General features: G+C 38.6%; 1 protein-coding gene across 1 annotated transcript in view; it reads right to left on the reverse strand.

Moving 5' to 3' along the window:
- The window catches only part of MED13 (mediator complex subunit 13), a 118,892-nt gene extending 101,439 nt beyond the window's left edge, over window positions 1-17,453 (reverse strand). The window contains exons 1-2 of the mRNA XM_006832362.1: window positions 17,337-17,453; window positions 15,076-15,310 (exon numbers count right to left, since the gene is read on the reverse strand). Coding sequence (XP_006832425.1) covers window positions 15,076-15,310; window positions 17,337-17,402 — 301 coding nt within the window. The 5' untranslated portion in view covers window positions 17,403-17,453. The remainder of the gene's footprint in view (window positions 1-15,075; window positions 15,311-17,336) is intronic.
- Window positions 17,454-17,489: the final 36 nt, after the last annotated feature.

Below are 17,489 nucleotides of genomic sequence, written 5' to 3' on the forward strand. Positions count from 1 at the left end.
GACTTGTTTTCATTTTCTTCAGTTTCAGTTTGAATTTGCATATCAGTAATTGATGGTCTGTTCCACAGTCTGCCCCGGCTTTGTCTTCACTGATGAAATGAAGCTTTTCCATCTTCTCCTTCCACAGATGGTTTAGCTTAGGCACAACTTAAATCTTCAAACTGACATTTTTGCTCTTCAATGCTTTAAAGAAATCGTGAGCACATTTGCTTACTGAATTGCATCGTATGACTTCTTAACTACTGCTTCCATAAGCGCTTATGGTTGAACTCAGCAAAATGACACTTTTGATAACTTCAATCTTGTCTGTATTTATATGGATGTTTACTAGTCCAATGCTGAAGACTTTTATATTTACATTGAGGTGTAACCCATACTGAAGATTGTAGTTTTTGATCTTCATAAATATTTCAAGTCCTCTTTGTTTCAGCATGCAAGGTTAGTATTCATCTGCGTATCACAGGTTGTTATTGAGTCTTCCTCCAATGCCAATGCCACATTTTTTCTTCATATAATCCAGTTTCTCTGATTATTTGCTCAGTGTACAAACTAAATAAGTATAGTGAAAGAATACAACCCTGGCGCACACCTTTCCTAATTTTAAACCATTCTGTGTTCCCTTGTTCTGTTCAAACAACTGCCTCTTGGTCTGTGCACAGGTTCCTCACGAGTACAATTAAGCATCCCAGAATACTCATTTTCCATAATGTTGCCCATAGCTTGTCATGATCCACTCAATCATGACAAAAAAAAAAACTAGGCCTTTGCATAGTCAATAAAGCACAGGTAAGTATCTTTCTTTTATTCTCTTTCAGCCAAGATCCATCTGATGTCAGCAATGATATCCCTCATTCCACGTCCTCTTCTGAATCTGCTTTGAACCTCTGTCAGTGTACGGCTGCAGCCACTTTTGAATTCTACCTGCATGCATTATTAATGATATTGCCTAATAATTTCTACATTCCATGGGGTCACCTCTCTTTGGAATGTGCCCAAATATGGATCTCTTCCAGTCAGCTGGTCAGGAAGTTGCCTTGCAATTTCTTGACATAGGTAAGTGAGTGCCTCCAATGCTTCATTAGTTTGTTGAAAGATTTCACTTTGTATTCCATCAATTCCCAGTGATATGTTCACGGCCAATGCCTTCAATGCACCTTGGACTTCTTCCTTCAGTATCACTGGCTCTTCATCATATGCTACTCTTGAAATGGTTGAACACCATTTCTTTTTGATACAGTGACTATGTGTATTCCTTTCATCTTTCTTTTGATACTTTCTGTATCATTCAAGATTTTGGCCATAAAATCCTTCAGTATTTCAAGACAAGGCTTGTCCCCACCCCAAGTTCCCTCAGCTTAAGAACTGCTGAGCATGTTCTTCCCTTTTGGTTTTCTAACTCAAGGTCTTTTGCACATTCATTACAATATTTTACTTTGTCTTCTCAAGCTGCCCTTAAAATTTTCTATCCAGCTCTTTTACCACCTCATTTCTTCCATTTGCTTTAGCATCTCTATGCTGGAGACCCAAGTTTCAGAGTCTCTTCTGACCTCCATTTTGGTCATTTCCTTCTCTCTTGTCTTCTTAATGACCATTTGCTTTCTTCATGTATGATGTTCTTTTGTGTGTGTGTGTGTGCGAACTGAATGATAGTTGATACGGGAGAACATCAGCTTTATACCACTGTTTCATTACAATAATTACAATCTACTCCATGCATCATCATTCAACAGTATTTGCTTTCATCCCCTCTGTTTTTCTTTCTTTTTTGTGGGGGTGGGGAGATGTACACAAAAACACTCATGGATATACAGTAATTTAAACAACCAAAGGGCACATTCTGAAAGTCTGCCTCCTGGCTGCCCTGCTAGCACTCAGTCCCTCTCTTTCTATGAGTCTAGAGTCCTCAGCTGCTCCCTCTCTCTCCATGTCCTCCATCTCTGGTGTCGCTGCTTCTCTGGACAGGGTCTTACATTCTCCTTGTGCTCTTCTCTCTTGGTCGGTCCTAGGGTCCTATGTTTCTGGACTTAAGATTTACTACTGGCCCATTTTTGTTGCAAAACTTCTACCTTTACAGTTATGACAGTTGCAATTAGTCATGATAACAATTACTCACTGTTGAATCATATGAATCTTATCCTCATATCTTTTCAACAGACCCATCTAGACAAGACGGAAACTATTCAATCGGGACTCTACCTTGCCCTGCACACACTTTAAACTCCCTCTTGAAACCTAGTAAGCCAGTCACTTCGTGCCTTTATTGCCCTTCATTTTAGGTGGCAATGTCTAAATTGCCCATCCCTATCTTCCCCGTATACAGAGGAGATAGGATTGACACTTGATGTGAAGAAGACACCTTCCCTTTCAATTAGTATTTTGAGCTATTACATCCATAAGTATAAGTCAAGTTCATCTAATTGTAGCAACTTACGCTTGTTTCCTTTATCAAAAATTGTTTTTAAATTTTCCTCTAGCTGAGTTCTGATTATCAAGCCATCGAGGCTAAGTCAAACGGGTACTATTTACAAGTTTGGGTATTGTGTGTCTCCCCTCACTTTGTATCAGATGGATGCCTCTTTCTCAGCTTTGACCGTCCGTGGCTATGTCCTTGTCCATGAGCTCGGAAGTCCCCAGGTCTCACCACACTTCGGACCAACCAGCCCTTCCTCTTCTCTTTCATCTTCAGGTCAACGGGTGTCTATGGAACATGGTTGAACTCAGCCCATTTCTTCATTGCTGCCTTTCCCCCATCTTCCACTCACCAGTCGTCCAATGTGGTCGCCAGCAAGCTTGCATGCCCACTCATGTGTTCCCTTTGACTTTTAGTTTGGGGGGGGGGGGCGTTTGTCCTGAAGGGACTTGACTGCTTCCCAGCGAACAACTTGCTTGTTGTTGTAGTAGTCAATCATACTGCCTTTTTTTTTTTTTTTTTTTTCTGCTGATCTTTCTTTGAAGATGTATCTTCTGTTGCTCTAGCTGTTCCAAACAGGTCTGCTTGTCCTTTTTAGTGGTAATATCCCTCCTCAGAAGGTTCTGGATGGGGCTCAGGATTCCATCTAAGGTTCCATACATTGCAAAGGCTCCACAAGAGGCCTATTTCACTGGGCAAGTTCTATAGACCCTTTTAAGTAACACAATCACAGTTACAGACTGAAGACGGGCTTATAAGCTTTCTGCAATTATGCTTCCTGACATTCCTTTTTATCCTGCTCAAGTGTCTACTTTACAGTAGTAGGCAAGGGAAAAGGAGCTCTGGTAGCATAGTTACGAATCAGGCTGCTAATCTCACGGCCAGCAGTTCACAACTACCAGCTGTTCTGGGGGGGAAAGATGAGGCTTTCTGCTCCCATAAAGATTTACAGTCTCGGAAACCCTGTACCAGGTCACTATGAGTTGGAACTGACCCCACAACACATAACAACAACAAAGCAATGGAAACCAATATTCGTAAGACAGTCAAGTGTCTTAGTATTATTTCCCCTCAGACTATGCCTCAATCCCTGTATCACAAAGCCCTGTTGTTCCAAGGTTTAACATGTATCACTATTTACCTCTGTCCCATTTAGCCCATGCAAACCTGCCTCAGTGTCCCCTTATATCTACTTTGTTCTTCCACCCCCTCCCCCTTATATATTGCCCTCCCCAACACCTAGAACTATGATGTGTCTGCCTCCTACCCTGTGTTCTACCGTACCCCCTCCCTCCAACTCCCTGTGGGATGTTCTTTAAGTCACCATACAAGTCTGCTGGTCTTCGGTCTCTAGTGTCTAAGGCACCATACCTTCTTATCTGATGTTACCTATACTCAGGTGGGATATGTTCAAGGCCATATTTTGCTTCTTGTTGACTTTATTTTAATATTCTCGAACTTCAGCCTGAACTTGCATATGAACAGCTGATAGTCTGTTCCACAGTCTGCCCCTGGCCTTTTTTGGCTGATGATATGGAGCTTTTCCACTGCCTCTTTCCAAATATGTACTCAATTTGAATTGTTTATTCCAGCCGGTGAGTCCCATGTGCAAAGCCTTCTTTTATGCTATTTAACAAAAAGGTATTTACAATGAAGAAGTCACTGATCTTCCAAAATTCTATTATGTGATCTCCAGTATTGTTTCTATCATCAAGATCGTATTTTCCAACTACTGATCCTTCCTCTCTGTTCCAACCTTTACATTACAATTACTTGTAATTATCAATACACCTTGATTGTATGTTTGATCAATTTCAGATTTAAGAAGTTGATAGAATTCTTCAATTTCATCATTACTTGGCTTTAGTGACTGGTGCATCTGAATAATACTGGTATTAATTGGTCTTTCTTGTTGTTGCTGCTAAACATCGTCAAGTTGACTCTGACTCATAATGACCACTCGGCAAGGTTTCCGAGAAGCAGCTGGTGAGCTTGAACCGCCATCCTTGTGGTTTAAGTCGACCTTGCAGTCCAGAGAATTAACCCATAGCACCACATCAGTGTTCCTTGTAGGTGTATGGATAGTATCCTATCAGTCAGTGCTGTACGTCAAGACAGATCTTGGTATGTTCTTTTTGATGATGCCATTCCTCTTCAATGTGTCATTTCCGGCATAGTAAACCCTGTGACTGTCAGATTTTTAATGTCCAAAACCAGTCCATTTCAACTCACTAATGTCAAGGTTATCGATGTTCATGCATTCCATTTCATTTTTGACAATTTCCAACTTTCCCAGATTCATACTTCATAAATTCTATGTTCCAATTATTAATGGATGTTTACAACAGTTTCTCATCATTTTGTGTTGTGCCCAATAAGCAAATGAAGGTCCCGAAGGCTTTATTTCATTTGTGCCATCATGGTCAAATCTACTTTGATGAGGCAGGTCTTCCCCATTTACATTTTGAGTGCCTTCCAACCTGAGGGGCTCATCTTCCAGAATACCTGAAAACACTCTGGTGCTCTTAATCATGTTTCAATATTCAACACTCTGTTACAGACAGTGTTCCACAGCTATTCATAAGGTTTTCAGTGACCAAATATTCAGCAGTCCGTCTCTTCTTCTTCCTAGTCTGACTTTACCTGGGAAGCTCAGCTGAAACCTGTATATCCTAGGTGAGCCTGCTGGTATTTAAAATACCCATGGCATAACTTCCAGAATCATAGCACCAGGCAAGTCATACAGTACACCAAACTGACAGATGAGCGGTGGACTAGGTCCTATAGGTCTTATCATTCCAAAATTAAAACAGCTACTTTAAAAGTTTTATCTCAACACTATGATCACTAAAAATAAACAAGTTCTTAATTCCAACATCAATGTATTAGGAATAACTCCTATTATTCACATCTTTATGAATCTATGTTGTTGTTTGTTGTTGTTACGTGCCATCGAGTCGGTTCCGACCCATAGCGACCCTGTACAGGGTTTCCGAGGGTGTAAATCCTTACGGGAGTAGAAAGCCTCATCTTTCAAATATACTTTATTTTTATTGTCCTTTACCTCAGAATTCCTTATGCTCTAAGACTCACAATAGGTGCAACATACTGTATAAGGAGCCTTTAACAAAAACTTTAAAGCTCTACTTTTAAAATTACTTCTAAACTTTTAGTGTCAAAGATCCAAGACAACTAACACTATATCAAAGACTATAAACTTCTAGTATCAGAAAATTATTCACTTAAAACTTGAGATTAAATTTGCCTTTTCCCTCAAATGTTGTTGTTGTTAAGTGCCGTCAAATTGGTTCTGACTCATAGTGAACTTTAGCAGATTTCTAAGGAGCAGCTGATGGGTTTGAACTGCCAACCAACAGAGCAAATGAAAATCTTGGAATAGCAAGAATTTTGGAATACAATCTACCATATGTCTGTATGTCATATAGTGGTAACTTGAGTATGGCTATGATATTATTCACCGATATCTCAAACACCAGCAGGATCACCATGATGGACAATTACAGCAAAGCGTCCAGACCAAGACTAGGAAAACAAGCCTGAAGATCCACATAAGTTCTGAAAATCAGCCAACTTGAAAACCTTACAAATCACAACAGCATACTGTCCATTATAGTGCTGCAGGTTGAGCCCCTTAGTCACAAAGACTGGAGGAACCAGAGGAAACTAAGGTCCTTGATCACACTTCAGGTCTGGAAAGAACTTATCCTCATGGGTCCAATTTTCAGCCAAGCAGATTAGATTAGAAAGGGGACAACGACACTTAAAAGGTAAACTCACCATGGAATGGTTAATCATTCAAAATCAAAAGGGCAACAATTAACTAAGGACAAAGTTGAGTAGGGATAGGATGGTGGGTGTAACGGAAATAGGAACCACCATGGAGGGGATTACAATCATTGAGATGAAAGAAAGTGTATGATTTGTTGAATGTAAAACTGATGATCTTATCTGTAAACCTTCACTCAATCTACACACAAAAAAGGAAATGAAGAGCTAGGTTGGAAGGTATTATAAAATAGCCATTACAATAAACTCAAACATGTCAACATTAAGATGGCACAGGACTGGGCAACCTTTTGTTCTGTTATGCTAAAGGTCACCATGGTTTGAACCCAACTAATAATACGGAACTCTGGTAGCGTAGTGGTTACAAATGGGGCTGTGAACCACAAGCTCAGCAGTTAGAAACTACCAGCTGTTCCGCGGGAGAAAGATGAGCTTTCTGCTCCCATAAAAATTTACAGCCTCGGAAACGCTGCACAGGGTCGCTATGAGTCGGAACCGACTGCACGGCACACAACAACAACAATAATGTCACTGGGGTTCAAGCTCACCAGCTGCTCCTAGGAAACCTTATACAGGGTCACTATGGGCCGAAACCGACTCGACAACACTTAACAACAACAAAGAGCTACAATATAAAAATTTATATATACATGTTCACATAAAATTTTAATTTTGTTTTTACTCTAATTTATTAAATAAAATCTGCTTAGTAAATCTATTTTAGTTAAACTGTCAAGTAAATGGCTTAAAAGTACCAAATGTAGATTGGAAAATTAATCAGAAATAAGGAGAAACAGATCCTTATTTCTTCCTCATTTCTCTCAAATTGTATCCAGAAAAACTTAGGTAAACTTTTGGAGGAGACTCTAATTATCCCATCCAATGTCCTGTTTTCATTAACACTAAATGGGAGTTACTCACAAAGCAAAGCAAACATACACCTCCTAAGGCTTTTTCTTTAAAAAGAGAAATCTCTGAAGTACATTTTTACCTGTATGGCAAGTGACAAAAACAACCATCACAAAGTAAAAACATAGTTTAATTTTAGTTTTTCATTGTTAAGGAAATGAGAATAAATCCTCATTTAAAAACAGTCAATTAAAAATATAGAAGGCTCCCCTTTTCCCATTTTTGGGGAGGGGCACTTTAGAAACATAAGAGTAATTTTTCTACATGTCATATTCAGAAATAAGAAAAGTGAAATGGTACATCTGACTCATGCAAGACACAGTGATAGTCACCTCTTGTTGTTGTTGTTGTTAAGTGCCTTCGAGTAGATTCTGACCCATAGCGACCCTATATAGGGTTTCCAAAGAGCAGCTGGTGAGCTTGAACCACCGACCTTTCAGTTCAAACAACTCTGCAGTCTGATACATTAGCCCATAGTGCCACACCAGGACTCCATGTTATATTCAGGAAAAAAAGTGAAATGGTACATGCAAGACATAGTCACCTCTTACATGTGTTAAAAAACGTCCTTGACCAAAGGCTGAAAGAAGACACTCACCTATAGGGCTAATAACCTACACAAACAATACCCTCATCTCCTCTGAGAGCAAAAGAACTAGATGGTGTCCACAATAAACGGACTCTGATAAAAGGGGAAAGAAATGCGGAACCGAACTCAAATTCTTAAAAGGGACTGCAAGTTCCAAAAGGACTCCCAAAGACTATTGTCCTGAGACACTCTTTAAGCCTTCAACTGAAAGCATCCCGAGGGCATCTTTTAGAAAAAAAGCAGATTTATACACAAAATAAATGACATCTGCCTAAAACAAAAAAATTCAACAATTATGCTAAAGCAAAGATGAGAACTTAAGAGGGAAGGAAAACAAAAATAATGGAAACAGAATCACCAAAATACAATTAAAGAGAATGCTGACAAGTGTAGAAAATGTAACTGATTACTAAACAATTTGTATAGAAATTGTCAAATGGAAACCTAATTTGCAATGTAAACTTTCAATGAAAATGCATTATAATTTTAGAAAGCGTGTATCAGAATGTAAATCAACATACTACTTCCTTCAATGATAATTGTCCCCAACAGAAAAATTAATCAATGAATGTCAGCTAAACTTAACAGTGTGCTAAGTGACATAGTAAAAATTATTAATCTAAAAAAACAAAACAAAATAAGTCTTAGAATCTCAACACTTGCATTATAACTGGGAGGGGAGAAGAAAGGGATGCATGGAAAATTTTTACCTAGCTCTTCTGAATTTAATCAATCACAGCCTGGTGGAAAAGGTAGCTTAATACATTAAAGTAAATGCTCACTACCCTTGGTATGTGTAGCCACAAATAACAGTTTCAATTCTGTATTCTTGGCACTTGGTTTAAAAACTTAATCACCATTACTACTTGAAAAATTATACCAAGTATTTATTTGAAGGAAAAAACACAAAAGTTAAAAAACGAAATATGAATGACCACAGAACATTTTTTGAGTATACAGACTACATAGTGAGATGTCAAACTTTTCTATACACACTGCCATCAAGTCAATACAGACTCATAGTGACCCTCATCTTTCTCCTTGGAGCAGCTGGTGGGTGGGTTTGAACTGTCAACCTTGGGGTTATCAGTCCAGTGCTTATCCTACAGCGCCACTTGGGATCCCAAGTATGCTGCTGGCTCTTGTTAAATGCCATAGAGTCAGTTTCCACCCATAGCAACCCTGTATAGCGTTTTTGTGGCAGAGCTGGTGAGCTTGAACCGCTGACCTTGTGGTTCAAACTGACTTTGGAGTCCATGGCATTAACCCACAGTGCCACACCAGAACTCTTAAAAAAATACATTACAGCTCATCAAAAATACTTTTATATCATTGGAAAAAGATATTTTAAAACAAAAAAGCTGATACACCTATCAACTTTTTTGTTTTAATTGTTAGTCAACAATTTTCTCAAAACTGGCATCTTTAAATATCTCCAAGATGATCAGCTAGTAAAGAAAAAGTCTTTTTAGTGAATACTGAATGGCTCAAAAATTAACCAGGTAGAGAAGACCATGTATTTTCTGAAAGAATAAAAACAAATGCTAAAATATGTGTGTCTAGATTGGTATTTATCTTGAACAAAATTTCTTATTCATTTTACAAAAATTACTTTAAGAGCCTTAAAATGCCAGCATCATTTGCCAGTCATCTATGGCAAAACCTGAAAACCCTTCCTTGGGTTTTATAAACAGCCTAATATGTTGCTCAAGGAGCTCTGGTAGCGTAGCAGTTACGAATCAGGCTGTGAACCGCAAGGTCAGCAGTTCGAAGCTACCAGTGGTTCCGCGGGACAAAGATGAGGCTTTCTGCTCCCGTAAAGATTTACAGCCTCAGAAACCCTGTGCAGGGTCACTATGAGTTGGAACCGACTCCAAGGCACGTAACAACAATTTGTTGTTCATAATCTTTAACTTGAATATTTAAAAAAATACATACTTCCTAATTTAAAAAGGACAATACACAGAAAAAAATACGGCAAACAACGAAGTTGTCACCTAAAAGACTAGTCAATATAAAAAGTTAGGCCACAAGGAAATATAGAACAAAAAAACTCACTGCCATTGAATCGATTCTGACTCATGACATCCCTAAACAGGGTTTCCAAACCCGTAAATCTTTTCAAGCACAGTCTCATCATTCTGAGGAGTAGCTGGTGGGTTTGAACCCCTGACCTTGTGGTTAGCAGGCCAGTACTCAATTAAGACTTAAGTAAAGTCTCTTCAGGCTAGCATTTTAAAAAACAAACAATAACAACAATGACAAAATAGCAACAGTTCAGCCTCATGGCTACTCCAAATAATCAGAGTAGAATTGTGCTTTACCAATAGATGATTTTTCAGAACTAGATTACCAGGCCTTTTATCCAAGGCATCAATCTTTCAGTTAGCAGCCAGGCATGTAAATGGTATATAATCCCCAGGGACTCTCTTCAGGGTACCAGGGTACTAAATACTTTTTTAGTTTAGCTGGTACTAGAGTCCTATGCTTGGCTGCTATGTACTTTTCAATCCTGTTGAAAGCTCTTGCTTAAACCAAAAATCTACTGTAATTAATATCCTTTAATGAGAAAACCTAAAATTAAATTCCAAAACTAAATTAATGGTCCATTTAATTTGAACAATATTTAATATGGTACTGTTTTGATATAATGAAAATATTTGTTGTTGTTGTTAAGTGCCATCAAGTTGGTTCCAACGCAGAGGAACACTGTATAGGATTTCCAAGAAGCAGTTGGTGACTTTGAATCGCTGACCTTGCAGTCTAGTGCATTATCCCATAGCGCCACACTAGGACTCCATTCAAAGTATTTGGGCATTGCTAGAAGCTAGCATGGACAACTCAGAGGAACCAGGAAAAACGAGTATTTCTAACCCCAACTCAGTCTGGGTTTTTGCTGTTACTGCTGCTCTTTTTTTTTTTTTCTCACCACATGTCAGTTATCTCAGACACATCATCTTTTAAATCATTACGATTTTTCTAAGGTGCTAAAACTCGGGAAAAGGAATAGTTTTCTTTTTAAAAGAATGAAAATTCAATAAAAACGGCAAGAGAATTCCTAAGAACAAAAATACGCAGTGTTGTTTTTACGTGCCCTCAAGTCAGTTCCAACTCAAAGAAACCCTATACAGGGTTTCTAAAGAGCGGCTGGTGGGTTTGAACTGCCTACCTTATAGTTAGCATCCAGTGCTTATCCTACGGTGCCACAATAAAAAATAACACAGAAAACTTTTCACCTTCAAGAACACACTAATAAAAATAAAACAATTTTGCTTTGATACAAACCAACAGTACACTTAAAAAAGCACTCCCTACTATGGAGACTTTGACCAGAGGGGCTGTGCTTTTTACCACCATTAATTTTATACTTCTGTCACTGACTATACCACTGTATGAGATTTGCTATAAAGTTTAAATTTTAAAAATGAAGGTCTTACTCAATACCCAAGAAAGTGTTTTCTCCCTAATCCTCTTTTTCTCCTTAAAAAGTATCAATATCAACTCAATTATCCATTCTGTTCAAGATAATAGAGCATAAAGTATAAAACCTTTTAAAAAAAAAAAAAAATCGAAGTTTTCTGGAATGTTCTGGTTAGGCTAATATTTGTTCGGGCAAATTCTGCTCTAAAAATCATCAAGCCATTGCCATCGAGTCAATTCCAACTCATAGTAACTCTATAGGATTGAGTGCTTAACTGTCACATAGGATTTCCAAGGCTGTAAATCTCTACAACACAGGCAGACTGCTGCATTATTTCTCCCACAAATTGGCTACCAGTAGGTTCAGTCACCCATCAGGTTAACAGCCAAGCGCTTTAAATACTGCACCACCAGGACGTTTCTGTAACTTTTATGCAAATCTAAAGCTTATTTTAAAAATACAATATAAAATCCGTTGCTGTCAAGTTGATGCTAACTCATACAGACCCTACAAGGCAAAGAGAACTACTTTCTGTAAATCTTTATGGAGGCAAAGTGCCTCATCATTTCCCAAGGAGCAGCTGGTAGATCAAACCACCCTTCTGGTTGGTTAGCAGCCCAACATTTAGCCCACTGTGTCACCGTGGCTTCTTAAAAATACACTATAAAACTCACTGCTATCAAGTCAATTCTGACTCACAGCGACCCTAAATAGAAGGAATTTCCAAGAAATTTAAATCTTTATGGGAGCAGTCTCATCTTTCTCCCACAGAGCAGCTGGTGGATTTCAACAGCCTACCTGTGGTTAGCAGGCCAATGTCTAAGCCACAGTGCCACCAGGGCTCCTTAGAACTACACTACAGGTGACACAAATGAGAATGGGGATAAGCAAAGCAATTCTGTACTTTTGATAATGAATTATTTCAGTTAATAGTAAAAACTGAAAATTCTAGTCTTTACACAGAAACAATGTCTGTCCTCCTCCTCTACCAACAAGAAGGGTTATATTATCACCATCATCACAAACATTAAGTAACAAGATGTGGTAGGTGTTAAAGCAAACAGAACACTGCTTGTGAAGAGCAAGCTCAAGCTAAATTAACACAGCTTTTTAGTTACCACCTGGGTCCTTCCGGTTACCCTTTGCTCAGTACTACACCTCTACTTGGAACTCAGGATTTCCTCCTGCAGCTGATGCCACCCCCACTGTCCAGCTGCTCTCTTCTCAAGGGAGCTTAAAAGAGGGAATAGAGTGCCACAGATGGGAAGAAATGAAAAAGGGGTTAGCTAGAGAGACAGAGGCGGACTAATTACCCCAAAAGGGAGGCAGACGGTATCCCTGGAGTAAAGACAAGAGCGAGATAAATATACTCCATCTGTAAAGACCTTATTATTCTTTAAGATACATCTGACTTCAGTGACAACATTCTAAAGTAAATGACAGGTTTTAAAAAACCAAACAAAAACTTTTACATACTATAAAAACCACTGGACAACATAAACTAAAACAGCACAGGAAAGTCTTTAGAATAATAAATATGATTACATATGACTCCTGATTGTTTTCAATTTGATAAATTTTAAATTTACCAATCAATTGTTCAGCAAAATTCGACAACAAACTAAAATCCAATCTTCCAAAATTGCTTTCATTCACATTCAAGATCATTATTTTAAAGTACAGAAAACGATTAGTTTTTAAAAAATCCATACAAAATTAACTTTAAGCTTGAGAAGAAATTGTAAAAATAGAAACTCAGTTTCAATAGAGAAAACATATCTGATTGATAACATGAAACCTAGAAGGAAAACATAACTACACAAAGTTTTACCAATATTCATCAAAACAGCTCACATACAATTCTATAGATTTTAACTTTCAAAATAGTAGCCCTATGACAGGATAACTAAATGTGACTCTATATAGGGTTTATGAGACTGTAAATCTTTATAAGAGCAGGAAGCCTCATCTTTCTCTTAGCGGCTGCTAGACTTGAACTGCAGACTTTAAGATTCGCAGCCCAACTCATAACCCCCTATGCTACCAAGGCTACACCTATATCATTAACATTATTTTAGATTACACAAAAGTATTTCATGAGATGTAAAAAAATTATCTGTTCAGATGCTCTGCCAACTTTATTAGAAAGACTGAAATCATCAAGGCAGGAATAGTTTATCAACATTAAAACTATTTCCAAACATCTTAGTAAGGTATCAATCTTAAGGATTAAAATAAATCAAGCATGCCAAAATCACATAAAGAAGTAAACTGACAGACTATGTCATGATCATTAGAAAGCATCATGCTGATGTCACAAAAAAATTTCATATCCTAACACATATATACATTCACACCACCTCTCTCACACACACGTGAGCGCCAAGAAAAATGGAATGGAAGATAATGGAATGTTTCTACAAACTTTTTGAAGGCCTCCTGCACATTTTTTTACATATTTAGAACTATACTTTTGTTGTTGTTAAGTGCCATAAAGTCAGTACCAAATCATTTCGACCCTGTAGAGGGTTTCTGAGGAGCAGCTGGTAAATTTGAACCATGGATCATACAGTTTAAACCGACCGTGCGGTCCAGCACTTCATCCCACAGCACCACACCAGGACTCCAAGGACTGTACTACATACCTAGAAATAAGGGCTAGATTTTACAGTAGAGATCTTACTAGAAAAGTTGGAAAGCCTGTATAACAGAATTACATCAAATTTTAAGAAATTAGGATTAACACTTAAGGGTGTGTTCATCAGAAGGTTAAAAAAAAAAACTACTAAAGCAAATAGCCACAATACATACATTCCTGCACAAAGGTTCATCTTGCTACATGATTGTTTGACACAAAGACACTTGGATTACATTTCATTTTGAAAGAAAATAGGTCCTATAGGTATGGCGCTGTGGGTTAATGCGCCAGACTGCAAAGCCTTTTGAACTGCAAGGTCGGCAATGCAAGCTCACCAGCTGCTCTTCGGAAACTTTATACAGGGTCTCAATGGGTCGGAACCAACTCAAGGGCACTTAACAACAACATAGGTCAAACAGACAGTTAACGGAAACCAGTTTTACTTCAGTTATCTAAAAATCCTAAATTTACCTGTCAAAACCCATTACCAAACTATCTTGCTTTTAAGTCTTTAACACTTTGCAGCACACAATGTATCATTTACATTCCTAAAACCAAAAGTTCTGTTAACATAGACTATAAATACAAGTTTCAATAATTACTTGAAGAACTACAGTTTCTCTTACTAAAGTAACATTTGGTACTAAAAGTGACAAGAATGAGAAGTAATCATATTGATTTGCTCACAATTAAATAACCTTATTTGTACTTAACCTTTCAGATTATGAATCCAAAGCCTGTAAAAGTAGGACAAACTAACACTATCTCAATATATTAACGGCAGTTTTTGATGGATCAATATTTCAGAAGAAAAAAAAAATCACTTTCCAAGAGTAAGTAAATTAACATTTGCCTTCCTATGTTAATAAAACAATAACCGTTATTTGGTACATGCTGTCAGAAACATGAGAAATTTACAACACATTTCTGGATATTCCTCTAATTGTCTTCATGCAGAAGTGCAGTGGCAGAATTGACATTCTAAGGTTGAGTTATACTTATGCCCCCAAATTTCATTTTCTTAGGTGAATTTTACATGTTTTCCTGAGACCTAACTGCCCGTGAGAAATTCAAAGGAAGATGGGTGGGAAGAGGAAACCTGCTATAACATACACATGGATAACTTAAGTAAAATAAAATATTCAAGATGAAACAAAACAGCCACATTTTAATCTGGTAATGAGCCACAAAATAGGAGGGGAGGGGGCCGAGAGAATTCTCATTTGTAATACATATGCCATTTTGGAAAAAAGTATACAATCTTACTACATAATTAGTTGGGAATAATAAGCTACATTTACCTGCTAAGTCATGGTGAATAAGGTCAGCAAAATTAGGGTCTTCACCCCACCAAAATATCCACAATTCTCTTCTTCCTGGTCTTTGATCTCGCCGCCAAACACCAAGTACATCTGCCTTGAGGCATCGACTAAAACTGCTCAAAATGGGGTCTTCTTCTGTCACCGGAAACAGAATAGGGGCAGACGTTGGGCCTTGCCATACATATCTTTTCCATTTAATTCCTGTCAAGTCAGCCTAAAGAAAAGAAAGCATGACTTTTATTATCAGGTATTCAAAGTCAAGACTATTCACTATAAAAACATTAAGTTGTATAGTCATTAGGGCATTACAATTTCCCAATATGAGTATATGCTTAAAAAATATTGAAAGTGGCTTAAGAAATAAAAGTTTTATAGTTCTGATAATTCACCAAATAAGAACTCAAGAAAACGAACAAAAACAGTTAAAAATTAACAATGACATGTCACTGAATAACAAGTCAATAACTAGGTGTCCCAAATAGAAACAAACAAAAAAAAAACACTTATGAATGTTAAATATAAATGTGTACTTTAGAAGCACATACTGAGTAAACATTTCTTCTGGGTCCTGAATTCTATCCTAACTGGCTCTATTTTTTCCTTGGTGTCAAATCAACTAAAAACTAGTTTCTTAAAAACTCAATATTCCATGTTTGTAGAAATCATGGCTCTAATAAAAAGACATCCGAAAGCTTCCTAAAAAAATCCTACTTAATTCTTCTCATTCACTTTGGTGGTGGTGGTTATGTGCTGTGGAGTCGGTTCTGACTCATAGCAACCCTGTACAGGGTTTCTGAGGGTGTAAATCTCTACAGGAGCAGAAAGCTTCATCTTTCTCCTGTGGAACAGCTGTTAATTTCTAACTGCTGACCTTGCGGTTCGCAGCCCGATACCAGAGCTCCTTATGCAAAGTCAAATAGATGCCCACAAAGAACTGTCAGATTTGTGTTAGACCATCTTCAAAGAACTTGATCCTAAAAAGTACCAAAAATAGACTGAGTTTAAGAGCACAGAAATTTAAAACCTGGTCTCTGTCTGTTCCATGCACAGAGAGACTGATTAATGGACATTACACAAGAAAGTCAACAATTTACAGAAGGGGAAGGTCTAACAGATTTCAAATGAGCACTGTGAAAGAAATTCCAGAGAAGAAATCCAGTAATTCTTCCATGACTTAAAGGTGCAAACCACAGGGTGCCAAAAATGAAACTGCTGATACATGACTGGCAGTTTGCACTTGCCAACTAGTTGTGCTCCGCCCACTCAATTCACTTACCTAACTATCACATACTCTTAATATTTCTCTTAGCACAGGGAAAAATGAAAAAAGAAAGTCACCCAAAGTTTAAGTCACCAATGAAGCTAAGCTATTGTCCAATTCCAAACTCAACAGTTGGTACTGTGGAAAGTCTTAAACGTTGGACGATCCCAAACCTGGGCCAACCATCACAATAGTTACTTTAACCCCATACTTTCATTTTAATAAAAACAGGGAGCTGCCTGCTTAAAACATTCTAAAACGGCAAGCAAAACAGACCAATATAGATACACTTAGTGCAAAACCGTGGCACCTCCTCCATTAGCCCCTCCACTCTCACAGAAACATAATGCTCTAATAAAAACAAGATGGCTAGAAATTGTCAAAATGGCAAACTGTTTTCAAAGTTTAGAAAGAAAACAGATGAAATGGCATCTACTGGTTTTGACACAAGATCTTAAGTCACCCAAGGAAGAAGAGATCCTTTCAGTTTGACTCACAGGGGAGGGTTAAAAAAAAAAAAAAAAGTAAAATGAAGAGAGGGGTGAGAGTTAATGCAGAAGTTCTGGGGTCCTGTTAATGAAGAGAACTGAAACGCCGAGCGTGAGTTATAAAGACTGTGGGAGAATGGGCAGTAATAGAAAGTGTGAAGAGCGATACAGGATCAATTAGGGGAAAGCAAGTTCAGCTAGAGGGAAATGTTAAGTCAGTGTCCTGGCAGATAAGCAGCCCAAGTTGAAGACAAGACTACGACGAGGGGAGAAAAGTCACAAACAAGAAAGAACTCCACACTCCTCCCACCAAGCCCGGGTCGCCGTCTCTCCAGCTGCCGCGGCGCCGGTTCCGGCCGGGCCGGGCCCGGGACTCGGGCGTCTGGATCAGCCCCGGCCCCCCTCCCCCACGGGCCAAGGGCGCACCTCGCGGCCCCTCCCCCACCGCCCGCTGGCCGCGGCCCCCGCCCGCCCGCAGCCCGGGCACTCACCAGGCAGAAAAGGTTACAGTGACAATCTTCCAGGCTGGCCCCGTTCGGCACTAAGGAGGAACTCATCGTCCCTCACAGCAGCCGCCGCCGGCGCCACAACCCACCATCCGCCATTACCGCCGCCTCCGACCAGAGAGAGAAACACAGACACCG

Source organism: Chrysochloris asiatica, unplaced genomic scaffold, assembly GCF_000296735.1.
Source record: "Chrysochloris asiatica unplaced genomic scaffold, ChrAsi1.0 scaffold00007, whole genome shotgun sequence".
NCBI lineage: Eukaryota > Metazoa > Chordata > Mammalia > Afrosoricida > Chrysochloridae > Chrysochloris > Chrysochloris asiatica.